Source organism: Papio anubis, chromosome 16 (genome assembly GCF_008728515.1).
Source record: "Papio anubis isolate 15944 chromosome 16, Panubis1.0, whole genome shotgun sequence".
Lineage (NCBI taxonomy): Eukaryota > Metazoa > Chordata > Mammalia > Primates > Cercopithecidae > Papio > Papio anubis.
In genome coordinates, this window is record NC_044991.1 from 54,678,361 (window position 1) to 54,693,004 (window position 14,644).

At 55.3% G+C, this 14,644-nt stretch overlaps 1 protein-coding gene across 7 annotated transcripts; it reads right to left on the reverse strand.

The window, feature by feature from the left end:
- Nucleotides 1-4,244: 4,244 nt before the first annotated feature.
- On the reverse strand, nt 4,245-14,644 carry CDC25B (cell division cycle 25B). 7 transcript variants are annotated; one of them, XM_017944969.3, is made up of 17 exons: nt 14,517-14,643; nt 13,665-13,866; nt 12,614-12,741; nt 11,905-11,956; nt 10,043-10,084; nt 9,870-9,906; nt 9,504-9,626; nt 9,276-9,398; nt 8,993-9,127; nt 8,579-8,659; nt 8,282-8,458; nt 8,006-8,101; nt 7,414-7,476; nt 7,154-7,252; nt 6,823-6,956; nt 5,679-5,790; nt 4,245-5,543 (listed from the first exon to the last, which is right to left on the reverse strand). In XM_017944969.3, exons 1-17 carry the CDS (start codon nt 14,539-14,541, stop codon nt 5,403-5,405), a joined length of 1,770 nt encoding a protein of 589 aa, XP_017800458.2. In that variant the 5' UTR covers nt 14,542-14,643; the 3' UTR covers nt 4,245-5,402. The 7 variants fall into 7 exon arrangements, with proteins under 7 accessions (XP_017800458.2, XP_021776891.1, XP_009214766.1 ...); XM_021921199.1 differs by having other exon boundaries at nt 12,614-12,699; nt 14,517-14,642; XM_009216502.4 differs by having other exon boundaries at nt 12,614-12,699; nt 14,274-14,638.

The window sequence follows — 14,644 nt, forward strand, 5'->3', positions numbered from 1 at the left end:
TAAGCCTGTAATCCCAGCACTTTGGGAGGCCGAGACAGGCGGATCATGAGCTCAGGAGATTGAGACCATCCTGGCTAACACGGTGAAACCCTATCTCTACTAAAAAATACAAAAAACTAGCTGGGCGAGGTGGCGGGTGCCTGTAGTCCCAGCTATTTGGGAGGCTGAGGCAGGAGAATGGCGTAAACCCAGGAGGCGGAGCTTGCAGTGAGCTGAGATCCGGCCACTGCACTCCAGCCTGGGCGACAGAGCGAGACTCTGTCTCAAAAAAAAAAAAAAGGAAGACAGGAAGACTTAATTTTACTGCATGTAAGTTTTTCATTTTAATTTTGAAACAAGCCAGGAGCAGTGACTCATGCCTGTAATCCCAGCACTTTGGGAGGCCATGGCAGGAGGATTGCTTGAGCTCAGGAATTCAAGTACAGCCTGGACAACAAGGCAAGATCCTGTCTCTACAAAAAAAGGAAAATTAGTTGAGTGTGGTGGCACGCACCTGTGGTCCCAGCTACTCGTGAGGCCAAGATAGGAGGATCACTTGAGCCCAGAATGTCAAGGCTGCAGTGAGCCACGTTTGTGCCACCGCACCCTAGCCTCAGCAACAAAATGAGACCCTGTCTCAAAAAAAAAGAAAAAAGAGAAAAGAAAAGAAAAAAAAAATCAGCCTGGGCAACATGGTGAAACCTCATCTTTATTAAAAAGTACAAAAAATATTAGCTGTGGTGGCATGCACTGATAGTCCTAGGTACTGGGGAGGCTGAGGTGGGAGGATCGCTTGAGCCTGGAAGGTAGAGGTTGCAGTGAGCTGACATCACATCACCACACTCCAGCCTAGGCAATAGAGCAAGACCTTATCTCGAAAGAAATAAAAATAAGTAAATAAATTGTGTGTGTGTGTGTGTGTGTGTGTGTGTGTGTGTGTGTATATATATATAATAGAGACAGGGATTCATCATGTTGGTCAGAACTCCTGACTTTAGGTGATCTGCCTGCCTTGGCCTCCCAAAGTGCTGGGATTACAGGCGTGAGCCACCACGCCCGGCCATAAATAAGTATTTTTTAAAAGATAAGAGAAAGAGAGCAGGCACAGTGACTCACACCTGTAATCCCAACACTTTGGGTGGCCAAGGTGAGTGGATCATGAGGTCAGGAGTTCAAGACCAGCCTGGCCAACATTGTGAAACCCCATCTCTAGTAAAAATACAAAAAATTAGCTGGGTGTGGTGGCAGGCACCTGTAATCTCAGCTACTTGGGAGGCGGAGGCAGGAGAATCACTTGAACCCGGGAGTCAGAGGTTGCAGTGAGCCAAGATCATGCCATTGCACTCCAGCCCGGGTGACAGTGTGAGACTCTGTCTCAAAGAAATAATAAAAAATAAAAAATAAAAATAAAAATAAAAAAATTAGTTGGGTGTGGTGGCAGGGGCCTGTAATCCCAGCTAATCAGGAGGCTGAGGCAGGAGAATCGCTTTAACCTGGAAGGCGGAGGTTGCAGCGAGTTGAGATCGTGCCGTTGCACTCCAGCCTGGGCAACAAGAGTGAAACTCCATCTCAAAAAAAAAAAAGAGAGAGAGAGTAGGGGTATATTCATACAGTGGAATAGTATGCAGCAATGAAGAAGAAACAGACTCCTGCTATACAGGACAAAATAATGAATCTCAAAATCATTGTGCTGGGTGAAAGAAGCCAGACAAAAGAGTACTCACTGTATAATTTCATTTATAGGAAGCTCGTGAACAGATAAAACTAAATTACTGACAGAGGTCAAAATAGTAGTTACCTCTGGAGTGAGGGTAACTGGGAGGGAGCCTCCCGAATTGATGGAAATGTCCTACATAATGAGCTTCGTGGTGGTCCTTTGGGTCTATGCTCCACGCTGAAGATCTGTGCCCTTGATGAAATGTCGATTATTCCCCAATTTTAAAAGAAAACCTTAATTTGTAAAATTGTCATGGCAAAAGTTACCAGTTGAACAATTCAGACATTGAAGTGGATGAAGATTCTTCCCCATTCCCTCCAGACACCACTGTTCCCCCCACTGGCTGTCTGTGCTTATGCCAGCCCCATGCAGCTCTCTAACCATGTGAGCTGGCAGCACGTGGCTGCTCGGAACTCCTGCAGGCTGGAATTCCTGCCCCACCCAGGCCAAAGCTAAACAACTTTTAAAGCTGGCTGGCAGCCTGGGATTTTAAACTGCCTTCCTGCCTGATCCACTTCCCTTTAGCACATCCAGGAAGAAAGTTACAGCTTCTCTTGCTGAGGAGGAAGGGAGACAAGACACCCCTGCCCCTCTCTCCCTGAACTTTCCAGGGCAGAGGGGGTCCCGAGTCAGAAACTGAGAGGCAAGGCCACAGCACCCCCTTTCCCAGGCCCAGGCTCCTGCCTCCTCAGCAGAGATGTCAGCACCAGGGCCTTCTCTTAGGGAAGAGCTGTCTCCTGGCTTGACCAATCCCCCCATCTCTCCTGCAAAAGGAGCTGAATACCTGCTGGGTGGGCTTAGGAGACATTATATCTAAAAGTGTCTAGAGCATACTAAGTATCCCATGGCTACAGCTAAGACTCCCATGGTGAGTTACAATGGGAACACATGTGGCCAAGGACGTCAGCACTTGGCACAAGGCCTGGGCATTGTAGACACTCAGCCCATGTTTCCTTCTCACCACGTGGCCTGATCCCGGAGTGGGAAGAGGATGCTCACAGCAGAAGTGAGGTTGCCCAGCCCCACCCGCCTGGCTGTTCTGGGATTAAGGAGGGATGGGATACTCCTGGGAAGGCTGAAATGGCTGCTTCTGTGTGACCTGGGGCAAATGAGTGCCTTCTCTGAGCTTCTGAAGCCGCTTTCCTCTGTGAAACCAGGAGGAAGGGTGGCTTCACAAGACCCCCTAAGCACTTAGGGTGGAGCAGGCATGCCAGCATGATGGTGCCCGGGGCCCATCCTCTCCCCTCCTCCATCTCCCTTTCTCAGGGGTCTGCACAACTATTTCCCCTTTTCTGGGGCAAATCCTCTCACCAAATAAACGTTCGCCTTTCTATCGCTGCCTGCTAGGTGGGGGGGGACTTCTGAAGCCTTGAGGTCCCTTCCCTCCCTGAGCACAGCCCAGCCCCAAGACCAAAACCACACCCCAATAACTCCCACCTATTGTGTTCTTGCAGAGGGCTCTGAACCAGGAGTGAAGACCAAGCTCTTGGGCATAAGAAATTTGGGAGAACAAGCTAGAGATAGGGCAGGTGTCCTTTAGACTCAGCATGGGGATCTGGAGTCCCCTTTTTCTGCTCTGATAGGAAATAGCCTCCATTTTCCCATCTGCAAAATGGGGTGAATAATCATTGCATCACCTACTTCACAACATAGATGAACTGTCCCAGAAAGTGGTAAGCACGCCTGACATGTGTGCACTCTGTATCAGACAAAGACAGCATCTTATATACACAGATGCAAAGGAGTCCCTCCCATCGCACAGGTCCCATTTGTGTGAGTGGTGCTGGGGGGAGGGTCACCTGCAGTGGTATTCAGGGAGAATTTCCTCAGAAATCTGGGTTTGGTCTGTACTCCCAGATTGGCTCTTTCCCACTTTCTTGAGGGAATGAGGCTGGCAAGGGCCCAAATCTTAAAAGGCCATGCCAGGAGTTATTTTTTTTTGAGATGGAATCTCGTTCTGTTGCCCAGGCTGGAGTGCAGTGGCACGATCTCAGCTCACTGCAACCTCTGCCTCCCAGGTTCAAGAGATTCTTCTGCCTCAGCCTCCCAAGTAGCTGGGACTACAGGCGCGTGCCACCACACCTTGCTAATCTTTGTATTTTTAGTAGAGATGGGGTTTCACCATATTGGCCAGGCTGGTCTCGAACTCCTGACTTTGTGATCCGCCCACCTCAGCCTCCCAAAGTGCTGGGATTACAGGCGTGAGTCACTACGCCTGGCTGCCAGGAGTTCTTTAAGTTTTTCCTGAGGACAATGGGGAGCCATTAATGATCCTTGAGTGATGAGGTCACTCTTGCCTTTCGGTGCCAAGTTTAGGAAGAGCAAGCCTAGAAGTGCTTGGGAGGCCAGGTGAGGGGAAGGAGGGATTGAATCCAAAGTCCTGGCAGGAGCATCACCCAAGAGATGGAAGACATTGGAAGAAGAGGGGACAAGAGTATGAGGGCACCTCTCCAGCAACTCTTCCAGCCTCTGCTGACCTGTCCCCTACCCCAATCCTGCCACCGGCGGGGTACTAGGGTCTTGCCCAGGGCCCCACAGGACACAATGCTGGTTTCTCAACTTGCTCAGTGCTTTATTGAACCAAGGCCCTAACAGATGACTCAGCAGGGCCTTCAAGCACAGCCCTGCCCCCATCTTGAGATTCCGAATCCAGAGGGTGCTGAGTCCTTGGTTTAGCTGCTTCTGTGACTTGAATAGTTCCTCTTGAATAGATCCAAACCCTAAGTGTAAATATTTCTGTCCACACAAATAGACACACATATATTCCTGCTGCAGGCTGTCATGCTCACCAAAATGCTTCCACCTGGTTTGGGTGTGCAAGGCACTGTGCATCCACGGCCATCTACGGCCATCCACCCATCCATCCAACCTTCCGTCCATCCGCAACAAGACAGCAGCAAGTTCTGACCAGTCAGGCCCCAGGGTTCACAGCAGTAGGGGCTGGGCTTCCAGCAGGCTCACGATTCAGGCCTTAGCCCTTGCCCTGGGAGCCCCCAAGGATAATAACATCCCTTTCTGGGGCAACAAAACTGGGACTGAGTAACTGATATTTGACAGGGGAACCTAAACAGTCTATGGAAATGTCCTGAGATGGGTATAAAGTCAAACAGACCAAGCACACAGGTAACACTGAAATAGGAAAGAGTAAGAACTTCTGTTTAGGCTGGAGGTGCTTGTATGGTGGGACAGGAAAGAGGAAAAGAGAAAGGGGCAACATGGCAGACATACCACGGTTCCTACAGAGGTTAGGGGCAGTCCTGGCCCGGGAAGTACACAGGGCAGAGAGCTGACTCCCAGGCCAGGAAGGAGGTTAGCTCTGACCCATCCTCAGGGACCATAGCTCTCCCCCAGCCTCCGCTGACACACACACAAAGGAGCTTTTCAGGACACAGGAAGATGAGGGGTTAACCCTAACAAGAAAACAAGAAGCTCCTTGAGGACACAAAATACTGCCTTTAGGCTGGTATTAACCCAACTTAACTAACTCAACAGACTGGGCTCTTCCAGGGGTGGGGGGCACCAGGATATGGAAAATGATGGGATGACACAAGGGAATTGGGGCTGGGGCAGACAGGCAGGACACCCACACCATCCTTCCCATGGACAGCACCTGAGGCCTCCAGCAGGCCCTCAGCCTGGCAGGCCCATAGGGCAGCTGGCTTCAGGCCTGGAAAGGCAAGGGAGGTAGCAGGACTGATGCAGGCCCTCACTGGTCCTGCAGCCGGCTACAGAGCTCCCGCCGGCTCCGCTCCCCAGCCCAGCTGCGAGTCTTGAGGCGGAAGGTCTTCAGCTCATCCTTGAAGGCCTCATGGTTCATGGGCCGGTAGTCCTGGGGTTCACAGAAGTTCTAGGGCAGGATAGGAGGGTTCAATGCAGTGGAATGGGTAAGTTTGACAGGGACCCAATCCTCCCACCCCCCTCCCATGGCTCCAGCCTGGCCAAGCCAACCCTCACAGATTGTGGCCTTCCCCACCCACGCTACCGGGTGCTGAGGGAAGAACTCCTTGTAGCCGCCTTTCAGGATATACATCTCGGGGTAGTAGAGGCTGGGGTAGTCGTTAACAGCACGGTCTCGTTCCCTGATGAAACGGCACCTGGGGCGTCATGGGCAGGGTGTGGTCAGAATGGGACATGCAGTGGCTTGTACATCATGGGACCTATTCCCCACGTCCCCTCCTTTGAGGGCCTTGGGGAGCCACAGAAGGCTTTGAGCACAGGAATGTAACCAAAAGAACACTTTTTAGATTAGTCTGGCTACAGAAGAGGATGGGGAGGTAGAAGGAAGAAGGTAAAATCAAGGGGATGAGCTCTCTGTTTCTAGAAAGCAGTTGCACCATCTTTGTTAGAGATATCTGTGCCTGGACCAGGAAAGGAGAAGCAGGAAAGGAGACAAGTGGGCCAAATTCAAGGGACCCATTCGGGCCACTCCTGGACAAGACCCAGTGAGGATCAGCGGTGGGAAGAAGGGAGGAGGAGGACCCAAGACTGAAGCCAGTGCCCAGGCCTGGTGCCCGGGTGGAGGTGGGTGCCACATGCTGGGATGCCTGGAGAAGATGGGAGGGCCACAGGGATGTGACTCTGTAAGGGGCATCTGGGTACAGATTCCCACCACATGGGTGAGGCCAGACTGGGGAGTCACTAGCAGTCTGATGGACCAGTGGCAACCCAGAAGGAGGCAGGGGTGGGAGGACAGATGGCCAGGCAGAACAGGAATAGGGACAGAAGGAGCTCAGCCATGGAGGGCCCAGGTGCTGTGGATGTCAGTGGAGGAGGTTCCAATGGAGACCTAACAGCACTGAACATGGGGAGGGTCAGTGTCACTGGGGACTGACATGGGGCCCTTAGATTTCGAGAAAGACACTGCTAGAGACTTGGAACTAGATTTTCTGAGGGTGGCAGCAATGGATGGGGGGTGGACATGAGGTTTGATAGGCAGGACAGTGAGGGAGATGGGAGGTGGGTACCATGTGCAGTGAAGCGGGGCTGAGGTCAGCTCTAGGCCATCAGATGGGACAGAGTAGAACCCGGATTTGCACCCCTGGCCATCGCAATGGTGCCAGCACCTGCGAGCCTGGGCAGGGAAGGCCGGGGCAGACACTAGCTGGCTGGGCGGAGCTGGGACTCACATGCGGGGCCCACGCTCAGATGAGAATTCACAGTGGAAAATGAGGATGACTCTCTTGTCCAGGCTACAGGGTGTGATGGGGCTCTGCAGCAGGAAGCTCTCGGCGTCGCGTTCCAGGGGCAAGTTCACCGCAGTCTGTCAGAGGAGCCAGAGGTCAGGCACAGCCCTGGGCCCAGGAGGCAGGCCCCTCCCCCTGCAGTCCCTGTCCTTCTCTTGGTAGGAACCCTCCCCACAAGAGGGGGCACCCGTCCTCCACCCATTCTTGCTCTTGGCAGAGCAAGGACCTAAACCAGGTGGGATCTTCAGGGCCTCTGCCCATTGCCCCACCTTACCTTGATGTGCCCGCCTTCATACTCATAGGGGTATCTGCAGTCCACAATCACAAACTTATCCACGATGTTGCTGAACTTGCCCATCAACAGAGCCACCATCTGTAGGAGGTCATGGGGGTTGGTTCCAGAAGGTCAGGCTGGCAGCCAGCAGGTGGCCCTAGCCTGTCCTCTGGCATAGCCCATACAGCCTGTCCCCAGGGAAGGTCAACAACGGAGCTACAGTCCCAAATATGCCTAGAAAATGGCGCAACGCTGTTTACCGTTTCTGGTGAGATGTACTTGAGGTCTTGGTGCTTTCCATCTACCGTCTGTAGGAGGAAGGCCTGAAGGGAAGGGAAGGGATGCGGGAGAGAGGAAAAAGTTAAACTGGTAAGACCAGGAGCCTGGAAAGAATGAAGTTTCATTCCCAAACTCAGAGGCCACACCTGCTTTGGCCTTCAAATTCAGCTCTGGGTCCCATAGCAACTGAGAGGGCCTCTTGGGTCTGACACTCAGGGAACAACCTTCCAAGGGGAAAGGGAAATGAAAAAGGGAAGTGGAAGAGATGAACTCTACACTCTGCTCCCTACCCTCTGCCAAGCCCGAACGTGAGGCATGACGGGGTTCCAAGCTAGGTATGAGCTTGGAAATAAGATGGAGACGCAACAGATGCCTGGACTGACTTGAGGTGGAGTCAGGAGACAAGGAGGGCCAGAGGGAGGAGTCTATATGAGAACAAAGGATGAAAAGATACAAAGGACAAAGAAAAGGGGAGCTCTGGGGAAAGGGAGAAACCCAAGCAGCCCCTAGGCTAGAGGACCCCTAGTCAGTAAGAGGTCAAGCCCCCAAGGGGCCCTTCGCTGCTGCAGGTACCTTAGAGTAATCTCCAATCAGCTGTCGGTGGTCACTGTCCAGGAGGTTCTCAATCTCATCGTGACACAGTGATTTTGAGCGGAGGACGCGGACTTTCTAGAAAGTGAGTCAGATGGAGGCCAGGGTCAGGGTGGGGCTGCCCCTCAATGCCCTGTCTGGCTGGTACCCCCTTTCTCTGCCATGCCCAGGCTGCCACCTGCCCTCTGCCACAAACTTAGCCAAGGGGGTGGCTACCCAGGTGCATGCAAAAGTGGGCTCCAGGAGGAAGGCACTCACAGGCTCCTCAGGCTCCTGCTGCTCCTCAGGAGGGGTCACGCTCCGCCTCCGCTTATTCTGCACGGGCGTGTCCCTGTCCTGGGGCCGCTCCAGCCTCTTAAGGATGGGCCGGATCACGCTGCAGGGCATGGACGGAGAGCGGAAGAGCCGCTGGCACTTGCTGTACATGACCAGGTCCTGGTGGAGATAGCAGGTTAGGAATCAGAGTGCCCAGGCCCCACCCCATCCCTCAAATCCACTGGAGGGTAGGATGGACCCCATGCCTCCAAATTCGGAGGGGCCACCCCAGAGGCCCACCTGTTCCTCTTCCTTTTGCAAGGTCTTGACCAGTGGGGCGCTAATGAGACTCTCCATGCCTGGGGGAACTGCATCATCATCCTGAGGCCGGATTAGCAAGGATAGGGTCACACCCACAGGCATAGGCCAAACCCCTCCAGTCCCGGAATCCTCCAGCACAGCCTTCCCTGTTTCCCTGGCAAACCCCAGGTTGGGGTGAGACGCTCCCCCACCTCCGCAATCTCCCCTCCACTGTGGCACCAGCCACCTGCTCTTCTCTGATTGGCCAGAGGTTAGGCTGTTACTCGGTTACCTCAAATTCTTCTTCTGACACTGGAACGAGGTCACGGTCCTGCCACAGGGGCTCAGAGCTCTCTTCTTTTGGGTGAACCCAGAGATGGGGAGGTAGGGGCCTGGCGGGACAAGTCTGTTTACCTTTAAGTCACTCTCTAGGATGTCCACAAATCCATCATCTTCCTCGGTATCCCCCTCTGCAGGGGTGAGAGAGAAGCGACCTCGGGCCAGGGGGCTGAGCTCCTCCACTTCCATCTTCCGCTCAGGACTGAGACACTGTCCACATGACAGGCAGACACAGACTTAGAGGTGGGGACAGTTCCCACCCCCATCATCCTGAGGAAAGTAGGGGCTCAGGGCCACCCTCCTCTTCCCTCAGGCTGCCTCCCCAGGCCCCTGCCAGGGGTCAGCTCTCTGGATGTACCATCAGGTCGGGGGCCGAGCTGGGCCTCTGGGCAAAGGCTTCCCTGCGGCTGGCCCACTCTGCCAGAGCATGGGTGGAGCTGGGATGTGTGGGCTTCCATGGCATCTTGAAGACAAACCCATCCTGCAGCCAAGATGGGAGAGGAGGGTCCTCACGTGCCAGGAAACCACCCCAGCATGCCCCCTCCTCTCCCCGGAGAGCTCCCATCCCAGTCTTCCAGAAGCGCACGTTCTCCTTGTCTTCCCCAGAGCTGCTGGCAGCTCCACCGCCCGCCTCGCTCTTCCTCTGGCCGTCGGGCGCCTGGGAGTTGGTGATGTTCCGAAGCACAGGGCTTTGACCCAGCAGCCTCACCTAGAGAGCCAGGCAGGGCGGCAGGCAGAGGAATGAAGGCTGCATTACTCCGGCACCAGCCCAGGCCCTACCTTCTCCACCTCTCCTCCAGCTCCTCCCACTTACCTATCTACCTCTGAAACCCCATCTCCCACAGCCTGTCTGGGACACCCAGCTGGGAGGTGATCCCTGGATGCCTCCTGCTTATCTACCCCATGCCTGGCCAGCATGTCTAAGCCTCAGTCAGGCCTCAAAGACACTCACCGGCATAGACTGGAAGCGTCTGATGGCAAACTGCTCTCTACAGGAGGAAATGGGGACAGGTGAGAGCTGGGAGAGGCAGGGCAGGGACCGAGAGCATGTAGCATGCCCTTCAGGAGCCCTATACATCCTAGGGGAAAGCCCGTGGTAGATGGAAGAGGTCCGGGAACACTTACTTTCGAATGACCCGGCTGGCTGCCTGGATGGCCTGTTCAAACCTAGGACAGAGAAGGGTCCCATGCAACCTATCCTCCCTTCGCACCCATCACCCACCCCAGCACCAGGCCCCCAGTCCCCCAGTTCCCAGCACCAGGTCTTCAGTCCAGGGGGGAATAAGGGCAAAGACAAGGGCCAGGGCTCAAGCCAGTGGAAGGGGTTGGGTAGGAAGAACGCCCAACCATCAGGGGGCCCAGGTATTGGGGAGGGGGGAGATAAGAGGCAGCCTAGAATTTTAAAGGCTGCCCTGAATGAAAGAAAGCCCAGAGAATGGCAGTGATAGAGACAGCTGGGGCAGGTCACAGGGTCAGGGAGGCGTCACCAAGGCAACAGTCTCGCCAGCCTGCACCAGGCCTTCCACCTGTATGCAAATCACCTCAGCGGGGCCATATGGCTGCCAGGAAAGGCATCCATCCATCCTATGGTGATAGGCCAGGGGCACCCAGCAATGTGGGTGTCTCCAGGGCCTGGACAACAAGGCGAGGCTTCCTCTCCCCTGTGAGGAGCTGGCCTGGCTCCCGGTCCTCCCAGGACTGGGGCCTGCTTTAGGGGTCCCCCAATCAGCTCCAGTCTGATACAGCAGACCCCCTAGTGACAAACGTGCAGGGCCACATCCTCTCCTCCCTCTTATGGAATTTTCCAGGACCAGCCTCTGTCCCACCCCCTCCTTCTGCCTTAGAAGAGGCCAGCAGGCAAGGGATTCCAACACATGTTCCCTCTGAGGCCCCACCCCCCAGCCGTGTTACAGGAGACCACCTGCCACGCAGAGCTTTTGTGCATCTACACACACACACAGCTTCTTTCTGAGAAACTGTATAACTGTCAAAGCAGGTGTGAGGCAGGGAACCACTCAGGGATAAAGTATGAGGGGGATGCCCCCCTGGGGGGGCTGCTGTGACCAGCCGACCCGGCATCAGGGATGACCAATTTCATTGGCTTGCACATGGGCCTTGGGGGTAGGGCAAGACTGCTCTGTACTGCCACCAAAACCAACCTGCAGTCCCCCGACCCCACCCAATCCTCTCCCCATTTCCTGTTTGTGAACCAATCTGCAGCCCAGTGTAGTCTGATCAAAGGCAATGGGAGGTAAGACAAGTCACTACCCTAAACCCAAAGCCACAGTCCCCAGCACAGGCTAGGGATGCCCAGCTGTCCCTACTAATGGCTGGCAGCTGCCCAGCTGCTTGGGCTTTTAACAACTGGACAGGAACAGCTGTGCTCTGCAAGACACCACCCATGCCCACAGCCAAGGGGAAGGTGTCTGTCCAGGCCAGAGCCCACCAACTCTCTCTCCATTCCCTTGCACAAAGAGCCTAGGCTAGGGCTGGCCAGAGGGTCAAGTGTCATCGAAGTCAAAGGTTGCTCATTGGCCAAGAGCCAAATCAATCTGCAGGCAACTGTGTTTTGTTTGGCCTAGAGTGAGTTAAAGGTTTGAATTAACTGGATCATACTTTTAAATTGTAATATTTCACAGAAAAAAAAGGGTATAGGCAAGAAAGAAAAACGGGACATACGCTGGGCTTGTATTCCTGCAAGACATGGGCTGTAGCCTAGTATCTGCTCTCCCAATGGCCACTGTCCCCACCACCCCTGGCCCTGAGCCCACTCTTGGTTGGCTCCCATGAGAGCAGATCCTTCTCTGAGACAGGGAGCAGAATCCCAAGGCCTGAGAAGGTTAGTGAGCCCCCCGGCCATGGGGATCCTGAAGCCACCTCATGGTCTGCCTGTTTCCCCAGGCCTCCTCAGTGAGTTTATGCTAGAACCAGGATTCTTAAAGGCAGGTGCTGATTGCTTGGTAGTAGACATTCCCTTCTCTACTCACGTCTGCTCCGCCATCTGGGGGTCCACAGGGCTGGGGGAATCCATGCAGAGACCTGAGGGGACAGAGCACCTTGGTTTGAAAGTAGTGGCACTTTCTGTATACTTTCCCCAACCATGTCCCAATAAGAAAAAAAAAAGAAAAAGAAAAGTTTCTAGTTTGGACTTTGGCACATTAGAAAATGAAACAAAACCCAATCATGGACCCTGAGAGCTTACACATCGTCTCCCAAATGGTACAGGATGCCACTCCCTGTTTACTATGGAAATTTCTTTATATGTGTCTTTAAACCACAATGCTCGCTAAGCATTTTTCTTGAACTGATTTCAAACAATTTGTTCTAGAAGAGACAACAGATTTTTAAAGAAGAGGTTATAGACTAAGAATGTTCTCAAGACCAACTCAGCCCTGGGTGCTTCCCAGGTAGGGCTGTGGTTTAGGAACTTTGGTGTGTGGTTTTACACAGGTAAGATCTCATCTAGCGTAGAGGGCCCCACCCTCTCATCCACTCAGCCAGTCCACATTGGGTGTGGTGAGCCCCACATGAGGTGTGTCTTCCTCCCATCTCTGTGGAGGGTGGGGGAAAGGCTCCTGGGCCCACCAGGTTGTGGGGAGGATGTTAGTTTGATCGGCAGGGAAATCGAGAGGCCCAGGCAGCCCCCACAAACTCTCCTGGCACTGGCAGATCTCCCCAGGCTCCCCTGGGCCTCACCTGCATCAGAAGATTCGGAGGAATCTGACGACAGGGAGGATTCAGATGCCCGTCGAGACAGGGATAGGCGCGTCAGGCGGCTGTGGCTGCGGAAGAGCAGGGTCCCTACCTGACTCTTTGGGGTTTCGCTGGGAAAGGAGCAGGGACCCGGGAAAGGAGAAAGGTGGGGTTCAAGGCCTCGCTAGCCCACGTTCCCACTCCCTCACTGAGAAAAGAACTGAGCGAAATGCTACAGCGGGAAAGCAATGGCCCTGAGGGCCGGCCCTCTTCTCAGCTCAAGGCAGGTTCATTCTACAGCGGTCCTAAAGGGGCTTCTCTTGGTTGACTGGTTTAGGAAAGGTCCTCCCAGGTGCAGGGGAAGGTGAGCCCAGGGTGTGAGCAAGGTGGCCTGGATGGAGACCAGCCTAGGGGTTGGTGGTCTAGCCGAGACGCCCCGGAGAGCCTTCCCCTAAACTGTCAGACCCCCACCTTTCCAGGATTCTTCCTGAAGGATGGACCAAGACCAGGTTCTCCTACTGGAACAACCCAGCTCTCCCCTTGCACTTAGGGAGCAGGATCAGTGTTTAATTAATTGCCTTAATTCTGGGGGCAGAATTGGGGTGGAGGGAGCGGGGGTATGGATGTGTGAGTGCCCTACGGCTCTGCCACCCTCAAGTTCCCTCTCCAGGCTTGGGAATCCCATCCTGGAGCAAAATGGTGGCCATCTGGGCAGAGATTAGGGAGGCAGCGTGGTGGAGGCACAATGAGGGAGGAGGGAGTGGAGGCAGCGTGGTGGAGGCACAATGAGGGAGGAGGGAGTGAGGGGAAAGACTTGGAGAGGCTTGTGTAGACTGAGAGCAGGTCACCTGGAGGGTGTGGGGGGCACAGCCCAGGTCTCACCTCCCATGTCCTGGGCCCCTGTGAAGGGACAAGGGCGTACCTCTCCACTGCCCAGGATGCCTCCCCCGGACTCCACCTCCTGGATTCGAATACCATGCCCGGTTCTCCAGGAGGCCCAGGACTCCAGACCGGGCCTCTCACCCCCATATCCAGCCTCCTTGGGGTGTCCTACCTGCCGAGCCCGGCGAGGTCATGCATGGTCTGGGTGAGGGTGGTGACCGGCGAGGAAGCGGTCGCGCGCACCGGAGACACCAGGAGGCCATGAGATCCCAGCAGGAGGCCCGGGAGGTGGCCGGGACGCTGGGCGCCACCGCGCACGCATGCTGGACTGAGAGCCGAGCCTGGCGCGGGCTCCGGCTGGGGCACCTCCATCGCTGCGGGGCCGGCAGAAAGCTGGCTGGAGGGCCGGGCGCAAGGTAGCCAACAAACGCCGGCACAGCTGGCTGGGCCGAGGGAGGCAGCGGGCGCGGAGGGGGGGGGGGGGGGGGGGGGGGGGGGAGGAAGAGCCACAGGGCCAGGCGCGAGGGAGGAGAGGGATGCGGGGAGGGCGGGGGCGAGGGACGCGGGGCTCAGGCACCAGCCTGGGAAGCCTCTAGTTGCAGCTGCCACTTCCACCTCCTTATATATTCGAAAAATAACAGCGGCCGCGCCGCCGGACGCCACCAATGGGGTAGCGGGTTAGAGGAGGGCGGGATTGAGGGCGGGGCCCTCAGGGCGAGAGGCGCGGAGGCTGGATATCTAGGCTTTGGGTGGGCCGGAGGAATTAGAAATCATCCCATACCCTCGCACATCCCCCTGGCGCGAGGATCCAGGCCTCCCGAAATCCTCCTGTCGCGACATGGTTTGGAGCTCCATACTCCCAAAGGCAGCAGCAACGCCCTAGGGTGGCCTCCGCAGGACCCCCCGCGGCATATCGTCACCTGGTATCACCGCTAGGGACGGGGAGAGGCTCCAACCGGCTCCCGGAAGTTTGCTAAACACAGCTGGGCTGTGCGGTCTGCGTTAGATACCCCATTTTACAGACCTGGACGTTGAGGCGTGAAGTTCATTAATTCGTTCAAGGTCACGCGGTTGGGCAGGCGGTGGGCCAGGATTCGCTCCCTCCAGGCGCCTCTGACCCCGCAGCCTCCCCGCCCCCGCAAGTGGCTGCGC

Coding starts and splice junctions, on each gene's coding strand:
- CDC25B (XM_031656590.1), bottom strand. CDS start 14,541: ATGAACTTCACGCCTCAACGTCCAG. Junction 8,459..8,578: donor TGCAAAAGGAAGAGGAACAG/GTGGGCCTCTGG, acceptor TATCTCCACCAG/GACCTGGTCATGTACAGCAA. Junction 6,957..7,153: donor ATGAAGGCGGGCACATCAAG/GTAAGGTGGGGC, acceptor CTCCTCTGACAG/ACTGCGGTGAACTTGCCCCT.